The following is a 14,104-nucleotide window of genomic DNA, read 5'->3' as shown; positions in this document are numbered from 1 at the left end:
TTCTCAGAAACTCTTGAAAGGTAGAAGACGGGACCTCTAATAGTTTCTGAGAAACAAGATACCTATTTTTGGGTCCCATACAAAAAAAAACAGACTTTATTTTTTTCTGCTGTCAATATGCCTTATTTCGAAAAAACGTATACCACATTTATTGTTCCTTATATAATTCTGTATCGGATAGCATTTATCAAAAAATGATTTTCTGAAAAAAGTGCGAATGTCCTCTTCGAGCCATCCAGCCCACCGTGTGACGAGTCTATTGCAGCAAACGTGGACCATATGACGATATCATCGTAATTTAACTTGGAGAAAACCAGCGATTCACATAAAATCATGCGGACTTTCTCATTTAAAACCCAATTACAGGACCTATAAGCGAAAAAAAACACGAATTCACCAGTTCACCTACGTGCTTTTCAAACCTCAACTGGCTATCAACCACTACACCTAGGTTCCTAGCCTCTACTACCCGTTCAATTGCAGAACCTCTGATCTATAATTGAGGGTCACAATCCAAAATACAAGATATCTGTGTTTTAGTGCCCATAGTCATGGTACTTGGAATTAAGAGGACGTACTTTTACATGCAATTAATGTTCCGACCATCCCACCGCAAAAATAAGCCACCAACCAAAACGCAAGTAAATATAACGGTTAGCACTGATTGATTATCCGTTATTTTTTCGCAAATCAACAAAGTAATATTTGTTGCTTTAATCAGAGAAAAGACGCCACTTCCCGAACGTTTTTGACCCATTTCTTCAAAAATCAATACTCGATGAAGTGCAACTGCTGCTGAATTACTAGTTTAAAAAACACTAGAAAAACACGGTTTTATAAATGCACGTAAAAATCGTGTCAAAGTTCATTACAAGACTTATCTAACAAATCCAAACACAGCTACGATACGATGTTCCATCATGAAGTTCCAGTTCCGGCTCAGATACTCAATGCACATGTGGCACGGCTCCCCAAACGATGATACACATGCTGTCCTGCCCAGCAAACCCGCACACATGTTCCGAACAAGATCTACGGGACGCAACAGACAGGGCGTTAAGCGTCGCTACCTTCTGGTCCCGCTTAATATAAAACCGTATATATATGACGATAAATACGTAACCATCGACACGAGAAGAAGAAGAAGTTCATATCTTCCGGCTCCATCATCAGATCAGTTCGACAGTACCATATTATTGTATTGTCATCAGAACTACATACAGCTGCCAATTTTCATGACGCTACGACCCTTGGAAGATGGTTAAATTTGTTACCTTAGATTCCATTACATAGTTACATACAGCTCGACCTAATAAAAGCGTGTTAATAAACTGTTTTTTTTACCATTTTGTCAAGTCGATTTTTTGTTAAAAGCTATTTATTTAATAGGGAATATTACGCAAAACTCTACAACACGATTTGAGGGCCTACCGCGGAACGCAAAAATCTTAATACCTTAAGTTACCTGCCTCTCTATCACTTACATATTCGAGCGATGAAGAGGCAGATAACGAAATTCCGATTTGTGTTTCGTGGTAGGCCCTTTGTAAACAAACCGTTTTGATGCATCAATGTTATAGTGAAAACTTCTCAAGAAACAGTTTAAGGCATATATATAAGTATAAGTTAAGTTACTCTATGGTTTACAATATGTGCCAGTGCTGCGCTCTAGCGGCAAAACATTGCAGTAATACCCCCTATAAGAGCTTGACGTTTGGATTACCTTGAGAGAGAGACAGCCGTCCTCGGAGAGCGAGAAGGCGAGTGCGGCGCTCGCCTGCCGCATGCAGCGCCCCCAGTGCAGCGCCACCTACACACACACACACACACACACACAACATTATTATTCCATATTATTTATTTGATTTATTTCAATTATTTTCGTGATGTTCGTGTGGAGTAGTGCCATAGAAAAATATAAGTAAAGAAACAGTAAGAGCTCCATACATCAGATTTTCTACCAAAACACGAGTTATTTCGTAGTCGACATCGAATGGCAAGTAGTGGATTTAACAGTACCGCTACTTGACGCCAGATGTCGGCTACGAAATAACTTGCGTTCTGGTAAGAAAACTGATGTATATAGTTACTACTCTTTTTTAGGGTTCCGTAGTCAACTAGGAACCCTTATAGTTTCGCCATGTCCGTCTGTCTGTCTGCCCGAGGCTTTGCTCCGTGGTCGTTAGTGCTAGAAAGCTGAAATACGGCATGGATAAATAAAACAATAAAGCCGACAAAGTATAAAATTTAAAAGTTTAATTTTTTTGAGGGTACCTCCCCTACACGTAAAGTGGGGGTGATTTTTTTTTTTTTGCTTCGACCCTACAGTGTGGGGTATCGTTGGAAAGGTCTTTGAAAACTAATAGGGGTCTTCAACAAACATTTTTTGATAAAGTGAATATATTCGGAGATAATCGCTCCGAACGAAAAAAAAATGTGTCCCCCCCCCTCTAACTTTTGAACCATAGGTCCAAAAAATATGACAAAAATCGTGAAAGTAGAGCTTAAGAAAGACATTAAATGAAAACTATAGCGGACATGATCAGTTTAGCTGTTTTTGAGTTATCGCAAAAAGTTTTCCCTTCATAGTAAAAAGACTTACTTTAATTAGGTACTGATTATGCAAATTTGCCTATTAGTTTAACTCGGGTGAAAGGTACGGTTTCATCCCTTGGTTAACAATTTCCTATACTTTAAGCTCCAGTTTAGCTTATTGTGACGGAAGAGTAACTACGGAATCCTACACTGAGCGTGGCCCGACATGCTCTCGGCCGGTTTATTGTTCTTCATGGCAGTGCTCACCCGCGCGACGGCGGCGCAGCGCCGCAGCAGCGCCGGCACCGCGCCGGCGCGCGCCACGCCGCGCCCGCACAGGCGGCGCATCGCCTCCGCCGCGAGGCAGAGGCACAGTGCCGCCACTGGCTCCGTGCGATCTGAAAACAAACATCAGCTTAACAACCTTCAAATAACTACCAATCAGTACAGTCAGCAGCAGATATACCTGAGCGGGCAGGGTGCCGAAGAAGACATATACAAAACTTCCGTGAGACACAGACATATTAAATATGTTTAAATGTTTACGTGCCTCACGTGAGTGACCCATCTTACGACGACTCACGCTCGTCATGTTTCACCATGACGAGCGTTTTCGACTTAAATTACGCAAGTGACCCGTTTTAAGATATTTAATAAGACATATACACTTCAATCGTTACAAAAATATGGACATCTAAATTGTCATTTTCACGTCGGCTTTCAGTTCGTCACATATGTTATGATTTTTAAATAATTAATTTCATATTTTACAAACTTTCCACAGCCCGGTCTAAGCCAATCACAGGCGAGTATTTAAACACTAGTCTGACGGGCGTGTCGGCCCGCACTAGCACCCTAGTCGTGTTAGTCGCTCATGTTCTAGTCGTCGTAGCTAGTACAGGTATGTCCTACCTTGGTCGACGGCGACATGTTGTACCGTCACTAGTCTGACGGGCGTGTCGGCCCGCACTAGCACCCTGGTCGTGTTAGTCGCTCGATGTTCTAGTCGTAGTAGCTAGTACAGGTGTGTCCTACCTTGGTCGACGGCGACATGTTGTACCGTCACTAGTCTGACGGGCGTTTCGGCCCGCACTAGCACCCTGGTCGTGTTAGTCGCTCGATGTTCTAGTCGTAGTAGCTAGTACAGGTGTGTCCTACCTTGGTCGACGGCGACATGTTGTACCGTCACTAGTCTGACGGGCGTGTCGGCCCGCACTAGCACCCTGGTCGTGTTAGTCGCTCGATGTTCTAGTCGTAGTAGCTAGTACAGGTGTGTCCTACCTTGGTCGACGGCGACATGTTGTACCGTCACTAGTCTGACGGGCGTTTCGGCCCGCACTAGCACCCTGGTCGTGTTAGTCGCTCGATGTTCTAGTCGTAGAAGCTAGTACAGGTGTGTCCTACCTTGGTCGACGGCGACATGTTGTACCGTCACTAGTCTGACGGGCGTGTCGGCCCGCACTAGCACCCTGGTCGTGTTAGTCGCTCGATGTTCTAGTCGCAGAAGCTAGTACAGGTGTGTCCTACCTTGGTCGACGGCGACATGTTGTACCGTCACTAGTCTGACGGGCGTGTCGGCCCGCACTAGCACCCTGGTCGTGTTAGTCGCTCGATGTTCTAGTCGTAGTAGCTAGTACAGGTGTGTCCTACCTTGGTCGACGGCGACATGTTGTACCGTCACTAGTCTGACGGGCGTGTCGGCCCGCACTAGCACCCTGGTCGTGTTAGTCGCTCGATGTTCTAGTCGTAGTAGCTAGTACAGGTGTGTCCTACCTTGGTCGACGGCGACATGTTGTACCGTCACTAGTCTGACGGGCGTGTCGGCCCGCACTAGCACCCTGGTCGTGTTAGTCGCTCTATGTTCTAGTCGTATCAGCAGTCGTAGTTGCGCGCGCAGCAGTCGGAACGTCCAAGTGTCGGCCGCGCGGGATTCCCACTCGCACTCCGACGTGCTGCAATATGAAATAAAAAGATTGTTGGCGTCATAAACCTCCGAAAAGTTTAATAATCATTTGAGAAGTCTTTTCAAAAGAGCTTATTTGCACAGAAAACTTGTTTCGGAATTTTCATATCATATCATATCATCATATCATGTCATTTATCAATATAAGAGACTGTTTGTTTCTAAATAAAGAAAATAAATAAATAAATCATGTCATTGAGAAAGCGAAGCAATGTAAATATCGATATAAGTTCTGTAAATATAGTTGTAAGGTTATTTAATTCGTATGTCTGTTATAGGCTGAAAATGGAGAAACTGTCTATAGAATAAGATCTTTTATGTATACCCATTTTTTACAAATAAATAAAATATAAATATTGGAGTCCTGTTATTGGCTATGCTTATAAACGCTGTAGAACTTCTCAATAAATAAATTCAATTAAAATATAAAACTATACTAAGTGTGGTATAATTTCCTTACAAAAAAAAGAAACGAAAGATTGACCTTTATATATGATTTTAGGACGGACTTACCCCATGAAGGGCAGCACGTCGATCTTGGCCACCACGTTGACGCCGGACTCCTGCTCGGCGACCAGGTTCTTGGAGCTCGCCTCGTGCAGCAGCTCCGGGCGCCAGTCGGACACTGACATATATAACTCCGTATAACATAAATCAAGTCTAAGAAAAAAAAGTGCCTTAAAACAATCAAAAATGTAAGCTCGAATAGATGGCGATATACCTTCAGCATATTCTCGAGTAGATGGCGACACCGTTTGGATATTTAACACATATCTTAAATTAAAAGATAAACTAACGACATGAACAAAGCGGGGAGTGAGACAAGCTTTCGTCATAATGATGATGCCTTTCATGAATGTAAATAATTAAATGTGGAAGTACCTCCACCTTACAGAAAACAGCAGCCAAATAACACTAGACCCTACTAATAGTGTCGTGTTCCTGCCGGTGAGTAAGGTTGCCAGAGCTCAACGAGGGGGGGGGGTTGGGTCGGCAACGCGCATGCAACTCCTCTGGAGTCGCAGGCGTACATAGGCTACGGAGACTGCTTACCATCAGGCGGGCCGTATGCTTGTTTGCCACCGACGTAGTATTAAAAAAAAAACTTGCCTCTGCTGCAGCGCGAGTCGGTGGCCGAGGCGGACGCCGCGCCGCGCGCGCACGCGTACAGCTGCGCCACCGTCACCGAGGACCCTGCCGCGCATTACAACCATTATATACTTTATTAACACACTTATCATCAAATCAATTTCACTGTTGCGGTACTAACCAAAGAGAATTTGAAATAGAGGTGGATTGTTAAAGAAAATTTTGTAGCCACAGTAAATTTACTGCCATCTTTCGTCACGTGATTAAAACTTTTAGAACGCCATTTGACTTTTATCCTTATAGGGAGCGTGCATGAACTGTAGGAGGCAGCACAGGAGCTGTCAGATTTTTGACGCGAAGTGTAAATGTGATGTTTATTGTTCCGATGTAGCCCACAAGTTGGCAGAACCTACTATGCACAAGAAAATACGTGACGTGTAAATGTACATGTTTATGGTTCCGATTCAGGCCACAAGATGGCAGACCCTCCAACGCGCACGGTCTTTATTATTTCACTGACATGTGTTTAATTTGTTAAATATCAAAAAGTGGCGCCATCTTACCGGGCATAACCCAAAGGTTGTGGCGCCATCGATCAAACAATATACCATACCTTTGGCCTATGACCTAGTAGATGGCGCCACTTTTTGATATTTAACAAATTGAACACATATCAGTGAAATAATAAGGATAAAACTCTACTAAATCTAACTAACTAAATGGCGTCCTAAAGGTTTTAATCATGTGTCGAAAGATGGCAGTAAATTTACTGTGGCAACAAAGTTTTCTTTCCAATCCATCTCTATTTCAAATTCTCTTTGGTAGTACTCTAGTCTGTTTCTTTAGGTAGTTAAATAAATGTAAACAATGTGTTTTGACATTGTCATCAATCAAGTCATTCCGTGATATTCATATTAGCAAAATCGCACGGTTCAGAGCAACTGCACATTGATTAAAATGCGTACAATCTAAGACAATTTCGTGCTTCGAATTTGTCAGGTAAACGAGATGGCGCTATACAGCTCCATACATTTTGCGTATGGAGTGTGGAATTAAGAGGAGTGGCATCTCTTTTTTTTTTTAAACGTAATAATATACAGCATTACAGTCGAGACCAAAGCACTGTACAATTCAGATTATATAATAGGATTACATACTAGGAAAAACAGATCACAATCAACTTTCGTCCATCACTTATGGTAGAACTGTTGCAAAACTGTCCAGCTGTCAGCTATAAATAATAGTTCCAAATCTCACCAGAGTAGTAGTTTGCTTCACGGATCCCCGCTATTTTTGTTACACCTTGTATAATAAATCCCTAAATAATATGATAAATAACAAACCTCTGCTAGACGGACTATTATCCTTGATTTCGTTCCCTCTGGGAGACTGGCTTCTCGGTCTCCTGGACACCTTGGTGCTGTTGGACACCTTCTGCACCTTCATGGCGGGCTTCGGCGTCACCTACACAAATTACAAGTTAGTGATATATTCAAACCAAACATATTATAACTTAGTGAAATCATCAACTACAACAACAAATAACATTAAATAACATTGGTATTACAATTTTACATTCATATTATAAACAACCAAACTTATGAAGAAAAATAAACAAAAAGAGAATGGGTACAAACACAACAACATAATACATAATATATAAAACTTAAAATCTAAATCTAAAAATAAATAAAACTAATCTTAAAATAAATAATTAAAAACTATACTGCGGCATGGTGCCGTAGATGCTGGCAGCATTTCCTCGTTGTATCGCAATACTTATTCTCTGTGCGAGGAAGCTGCCAGCTCTACGATCACCGGTAGCGTCTGCTATTTTTTTGGCTAATTCCTTAAATAGTGTAGATGCATTCCGACCCCACGGGCTAAGGGTCTCGACGCCAAAAGGTATGAAATCGTATTCGGGGCCGAGACCCCGATATTTGATCTTTTTTAATTTTTTGCCTTCATTATACAAACTCAAAATATGACTTATTAAAACTAATTATTGAAGGGAAGATTGAAGGGAAACGAGGACGTGGGAGAAGGAGAATATCATGGACAAGGAACACAAGAGACTGGTTGGACGTGGGCAGTACAGAGAAACTAATTCGCATGACTTCAGATAGAATGGCATGTAGACATAAGGTCGCCAACCTTCCGGATGGAGAAGGCACTTAAAGAAGAAGATATATCAATGAGGAGCTTCAACAGGATGCGCTGGCAGACCGACGCGAACCAACCAATCACGGGAAAAACTTGTGCCGTTGAAGCTCCCCGTCATGGAGCGAATGTCGAGCGATCTTCGACTTGAAGATATTTCGACCCGATGCAATATTTCTATAGTGTAAGTTAAGTACTAAAAACTCACAATTATTACACAAGGAGCTCAACGAGGACCTTGAAAGAGTTACACCACGCATTTCCGAGGCAAAAAGAAATAAAAAATATGAGATGAGTCGTACAGACGACAGCGAGTATGTTACCTCCGGTCCTTTGGCGGCGACATGGCCCCTCTTGCGGCCGTTGTCGGACGAGTCGTGCACGGACGACAGGTCCGAGTCGAGCACGACGGACGAGTCGTGTATATACGTGTATATACGACAGCGAGTATGTTACCTCCGGTCCTTTGGCGGCGACATGGCCCCTCTTGCGGCCGTTGTCGGACGAGTCGTGCACGGACGACAGGTCCGAGTCGAGCACGACGGACGAGTCGTGTATATACGTGTATATACGACAGCGAGTATGTTACCTCCGGTCCTTTGGCGGCGACATGGCCCCTCTTGCGGCCGTTGTCGGACGAGTCGTGCACGGACGACAGGTCCGAGTCGAGCACGACGGACGAGTCGTGTATATACGACAGCGAGTATGTTACCTCCGGTCCTTTGGCGGCGACATGGCCCCTCTTGCGGCCGTTGTCGGACGAGTCGTGCACGGACGACAGGTCCGAGTCGAGCACGACGGACGAATCCGGCTCGTCGGGCTCGTCCAGCTTGAAGATGACTCGCACGGGCGAGCGCGGCAGCACGTCGTCCACGAGCGTGAGCGACGAGCTCTCCGCTAGCAGCTCGCGGTTGCCTTCATTATACAATATTGACGTTATTGTACATAAATAAATAAAATAGTAGACAACGATTTTACAGTAAAAGAGCGCACTTCTAATTTAATAATTTAAAAATTTAAGAGCTACTAGAGTAGGGTTGAAAAAACTGGCTGTATCTCATGAACCGTGATTGACAGTTGAAATTTTCACAGATGATGTATTTCTGTTGCCGCTATAACAACAAATACTAAAAAACAGAATAAAATAAATATTTAAGGATTTTTTTTGCCGTTTTTTAAATAATGGTACGGAACCGTTCGTGCGCGAATGCGTGCGTGCACTCGCACTTGGCCGGTTTTTTTTAAAAGCTTTCTTTTTTAAAGTTTTATTCTGATAAAAACAATGCCATTAGTGTCTATATTTTTGCGATAAAAACGAAAAAAATCGGAAAAAAACGAACTTTGAAAAGAACTTGTGAATTTTTCTATTCATATTTAAACTACAGGTTAGGCAGCTGTACCTGCTTAATGGCAGTGACATTAAATAATTAATAATAATAATTAGTATAAAAGTTTAATTTGTTTCCCAAAAAAACTGAAAATTACAGAAAAAATCGAAAATTTCAAAACGTCCTGAAAAAAGATTAGGATTTTTCGAGAATATTCAAACCTAGACTCAGACCAAGCTAAGTTTGCACAAACTTTGCAATGTTCACACATTCCTATAAATGACTTCCTTACTTGACGTAGCGCTTGGCATGAACACTTAGCGTGGTCCGACTCTAATACCATAAATACAAAATGCCCGTGCGATTTGCTGAACCAATAGAGTCTGCTTTAGATAGCCCACCCGGTCGCAGGCCGCACCACGCATGTTCCCACATCTAAATGAGTAAAACAAATAATACAATTACCTTTCATAACTATAGTTGTGTTGACTTCACAATCCTTGACAGTAGCGCTGGTCGAGACGGCGCGGTCCACGACGCCGCCGCCCAGCTTCACGCCGGAAGCCACGCCGCGGTCCACCGTGGGCCGCGCCAGCACCAGCCCCACCTCCACGCTCCTCGGCTCCGGCTCGTCCGTCTGGCAGCACCGGCTCTCCATGCTCGGGAGGCTCGGGCTGAGGCTGTGCCCGGACTGCACCGGGTTGTACTTGTGGGCCACCGCCCGGTCCAGCGGGGGAATGACAACATTGTTCAGCGGATTACTTGGATCGAACACTATTACGGGTTCCGGTTCCCTTCGTGGTGATTCTACATGCATTTCTGAGTGAGCGACTTCCTGTTCGTTCTTTCTTAAGCAGGAGCGAGGAGATACTAAAATAGGTTTAGCGGGAATTAAGTCGATCTGGCTGGAATCTAAGTGGTCCGCTTGGGAGCTTTGACAAGGTTCGGTCAGGGAAGGTTGCTCCACGTCCGCCAATGGTTTTATAAGATCCTTCATGAGCTCTTTCACCGGATCGCTGATTTCGTATGTCGGTATGACTGAGGAAGTACGGAAAGGGGGTGAATCGGGTGATAGTGGTTTTTGAAGGATTTTTGAATCTAGTATGGACTCGTCGTCTTCGAAACGAAGAGTTTTGACGACCTCCCCGCCTAGACGCGGTGGACTGTGCTCCTGATCATCTGAACTGCCTTCGGTCGCATCTAGCTCTATCTCCGTCTGCGCCATTTCAGTTTTCATGAGCGCTTGGGCCATGGAGATCTCTCGAAGCAGGTCTTCCCTTGATATGACCATGGATTTTCTATCTGGAGCGGAGCTGCGTCTAGTTTTATCTGGGTTTGGAGCCGGTTCGAAGTCTCCGGAGCGTCTAGTGTCAGTAAAGTCTGACAAAGCATCCAAAATGGCTTTAGTATCGTTGGCTTGGCATTTAGTTGTGTCCGCTTCCTCCTTGTCTTCGATGGAAGTCAGATCCACCTGTATCTGATTTTCTACCTGAGATACTTCCTCATCTACAGACATTTCAGAAGTCAAATCTATCTTCACTGATTTGTTCTTTTCTTGAACATCCTTATTTGGAGAACTTGGAGACATTAAAGAAGGTTTCGGCAGTTTACTCTTTTCAAAACTATCAGTTGTTTTAGGAGTATCCAAATTGGAAGTATTTTGCGTCAGATCCTGATTTTCATTCTTATTTTTTTCTTTTTTAGGAGATTTCTGTTTGATAAGAAGTGTGTCTTTTAGCTCACTGAGTTTCCGTTGAAGCTTACACACTATACCATGCTTTTGCTTTTTGTATTCTATAGCCAAAGGTTCGGTGACTTCTAACGCTGGTTCATCGGGTTCATCATCCTTGACTAAGATGTAGCTTTCAGAGGTAGGAATGCTATCAGTAACAGTTACAGTTATATTGCTGACCGGTTCCGTTACAGTGTTACTCGGAGGTTTCCATATATCTTCTCCTGAAGCCTGTGACATATCAAGTAATACATCGAGAACAGATTCTTTTGGTGGTGTCATTACTGCTTCTACCCGAGACCTGGCCAACCGCTCAGTGGAACTTTTAGATAGGACAAGTGACGGGTTGATTGAGGATTCTTGAGATTGGTTGTGTTCTAAATTCAAGCCTTCTACTAAGTATGAAGCCTCACTGCCCTTAGCTTCACGTCCTGTCGTGGCACCGTAGACTAAAATATTGCTCGTTAAAGTTTTATTCATTGATGTTGAGTGACCAGTTAAAGATTTAGTGATTGTGGGACATTTCTGCCCGGCTAAAGATCTATTTAATGTGGCTACATATTCTTGGCCAGGTAATGATTTGTTTATGTCTGGTTCTTGGTTGGCCAAAGATTTGTTAAATGTGGCTGAATGTGGATCGACCAGGGATTTTTCTAATGTTGTGGTTACATCAGCCTTATTGAATGTGGTGGAAAGGACCTGACCAGCCAAAGATTGCTCTTGACTAGGAAACGACTTTTCTAACACAGTAGAAGTCTGGCCAGCCAAAGACTTGTTAATAGTAGCTGAGTGGAGATCGGCCGGAGGCTGATCAAATGTTTGGTGAGTTGTGTTATCCATGGCGGAAATTATCTGGCCGACCAAAGATTCGTTGAGTGATGTTATATCCTGATTGGTCAATGACTTATTTAATGTGGTTGAACAAAGATTCTTTGGCGACTGTGGTCCGTCAGCTTGCGTCATAGAAACGTCTCCCACTTCATCAGATTCTATTACTTTTGGTATTGTAACTATCTCTATCATTTCAACCTGTTCAACCTTTTCATCAAAAACTTGGAGTTCGTTCTTTTGAGTTTCAGTATTCTCACATATAAAACTTGTTTGTGTCTCTGGTACTACGATGTTGTCTTCAGGCATTATATTTGCAGGAACGATATCCGTCATTGAAACATCATTGTCTTCGTAAACGACAGTTTTCCTGCGTTCAATTGGATGCGTAGATTTTGCTTCATCAATAATATTGGGAATAACTCCTGTAATAGACATATTTCCATCATTTTCTTCATAAACAACGGTTTTTCTGCGATCCGCATTCGAAGGTAGAGTCATTTCAACTTCTAATGCGGATGCGACATCTTCTTTATCAAGCAGAACTCCTGTTACAGGTATATTTCCATAAACAATGCTTTCACGATTCGTTTTAGGCTGTTGTTTATCATTTTCTTCATCTATTATATTTGCTTGGGTCACTCCAGCCATAGATACGTTTACATCTTCATTTCTATAGACAGTAGTTTTTCTGTGTTCTTCATTTAGAGATTGGATCAATTTAGCTTCTTCTTCAATAATATTAGCAGGTACATTGTTATCATTATCACCATAAACAACAGTTTTTCTGCATTCTCTATTTGGCGCATTGACTTGTTCATCGAGTTGTTCATTGGCATCCTCAAATAACTCTGATGCTGCCACAGTTAGAGACAAATTTCCATCATCAGTTGCATATACTACATTTTTATATTCTGTATTTTGTTTGTTTGCTCCATCAAGTATATTAACTGGTGCTACAGCAGTCATGGATAAATTTCCATTGTCTTCGTCATAAACTACTGTTTTTCTGCGTTCTGCAATTACAGGTTGCATATTTGTGCCATCATCAAGGATAGGGAGTAAGACACCGGGCTCAGCCGCGTTACCATAATTTTTATCATATTCTACAGTTTTACTAGGATCTGTAGGCAAATGTTTTGCTTCATCAAGTATATTGACTGGGACACTAGTTACTGAAATATTGCCCTCATCATTATCATGAAGTATGGTTTTTCTGCGATCTGCATTAGGTTCTTGGATTTCCTTTGCTACATCAAATATGTTACCTGGCACTACCCCAGTAACAGAAATGTTTCCTTCATCATTATTATAAACAATGGTTTTTCGACGATCTGTTCCAGGATCTTGAGTTACTTTTGATCCATCAAATATATTGGCTGGTACTACCCCAGTTATTGAAATATTACCTCCATCATTTCCATAAACAATGGTTGTTCTGCGGTCTGTATTAGGATCTTTTGCACCGTCAAGTATATTCATTGGTGCTACACCAGTCATAGATAAATTTCCATCATCGTTTTCAAAAACTACCGTTTTTCTGCGATCCGTACTTTGTTGACTTACTTTTGCTTCATCAATAATATTGGCCGGTAGAACCTCAGTTACAGACACATTCCCATCATCATTATCGTAAACTATGGTCTTTCTGCGATCAATTGGCTGTTGTACTTTTGATTCATCTATTATATTGGCTGGTAGAACCCCAGTCATAGAGACATTTCCATCATCATCATGATAAACTATGGTTTTTCTTCGATCTGTATTAGGTCCTTGAGTAACTTTTGCTCCATCAAGTATATTCACTGGTGCTACACCAGTCATTGATAAATTTCCATCATCGTTTCCAAAAACCACAGTTCTTCTGCGATCTGTATCAAGTTGTGTTAATTTCGCTTCATCAATTATATTAGTTGGCAAGACGCCGGTTACAGACAGATTGCCGTTATCATTCCCATAAACAATAGTTTTTCTTCGATCCGTATTTGGTTGGGGGGCTAATTTAGCTTCATCAATAATATTCGCTGGCAATACCCCCGTTATGGAAACATTCCCATCATCATTACCATAAACAATAGTTTTTCTCCGATCTTCATTACCCTTTACTTCATGTCTTCCCGATACCACGCCAGTCGTGGAAACATCGGCGTTTTCATTGACAATAGTTCTTCTTTTATTTTCTAGGCCAAGGTTTTCAAGCCCCGCGAGTACGCGGGCTGGCACAGCTTCCGTCATGGATATATGTGCATCGTCTTCGTACAATATGGTTTTGAGCTGGGGTTCATTTTCAATGATATCCGCTGGTAGGGCCTGTAAAAAAATAATGAATAAAAAAATGCGGTAATTTGGGTTCCATTTTCGTCACACCAACTTTTAATGGTCAATTAAATGTGTTGACAATAGTACGCTCAGGGATTTATTTTCACTACCATTTCCTACCTTGTCACTTAACAATCAATATGAAAGTCA

At 42.3% G+C, this 14,104-nt stretch overlaps 1 protein-coding gene across 1 annotated transcript in view; it reads right to left on the bottom strand.

The window, feature by feature from the left end:
- LOC133531319 (uncharacterized) overlaps nt 1-14,104 on the bottom strand; it is a 30,336-nt gene that overhangs the window by 8,201 nt on the left and 8,031 nt on the right. The window contains exons 6-16 of the mRNA XM_061869454.1: nt 9,541-13,945; nt 8,071-8,662; nt 7,742-7,760; nt 6,931-7,051; nt 5,634-5,692; nt 5,012-5,352; nt 4,296-4,487; nt 3,965-4,004; nt 3,448-3,550; nt 2,803-2,933; nt 1,724-1,810 (exon numbers count right to left, since the gene is read on the bottom strand). Coding sequence (XP_061725438.1) covers nt 1,724-1,810; nt 2,803-2,933; nt 3,448-3,550; nt 3,965-4,004; nt 4,296-4,487; nt 5,012-5,352; nt 5,634-5,692; nt 6,931-7,051; nt 7,742-7,760; nt 8,071-8,662; nt 9,541-13,945 — 6,090 coding nt within the window. The remainder of the gene's footprint in view (nt 1-1,723; nt 1,811-2,802; nt 2,934-3,447; nt 3,551-3,964; nt 4,005-4,295; nt 4,488-5,011; nt 5,353-5,633; nt 5,693-6,930; nt 7,052-7,741; nt 7,761-8,070; nt 8,663-9,540; nt 13,946-14,104) is intronic.

Source organism: Cydia pomonella, chromosome 25 (genome assembly GCF_033807575.1).
Source record: "Cydia pomonella isolate Wapato2018A chromosome 25, ilCydPomo1, whole genome shotgun sequence".
Lineage (NCBI taxonomy): Eukaryota > Metazoa > Arthropoda > Insecta > Lepidoptera > Tortricidae > Cydia > Cydia pomonella.
The sequence above is the reverse complement of the archived record's forward strand: the minus strand, read 5'-3'. Positions and strand labels throughout refer to the sequence as shown.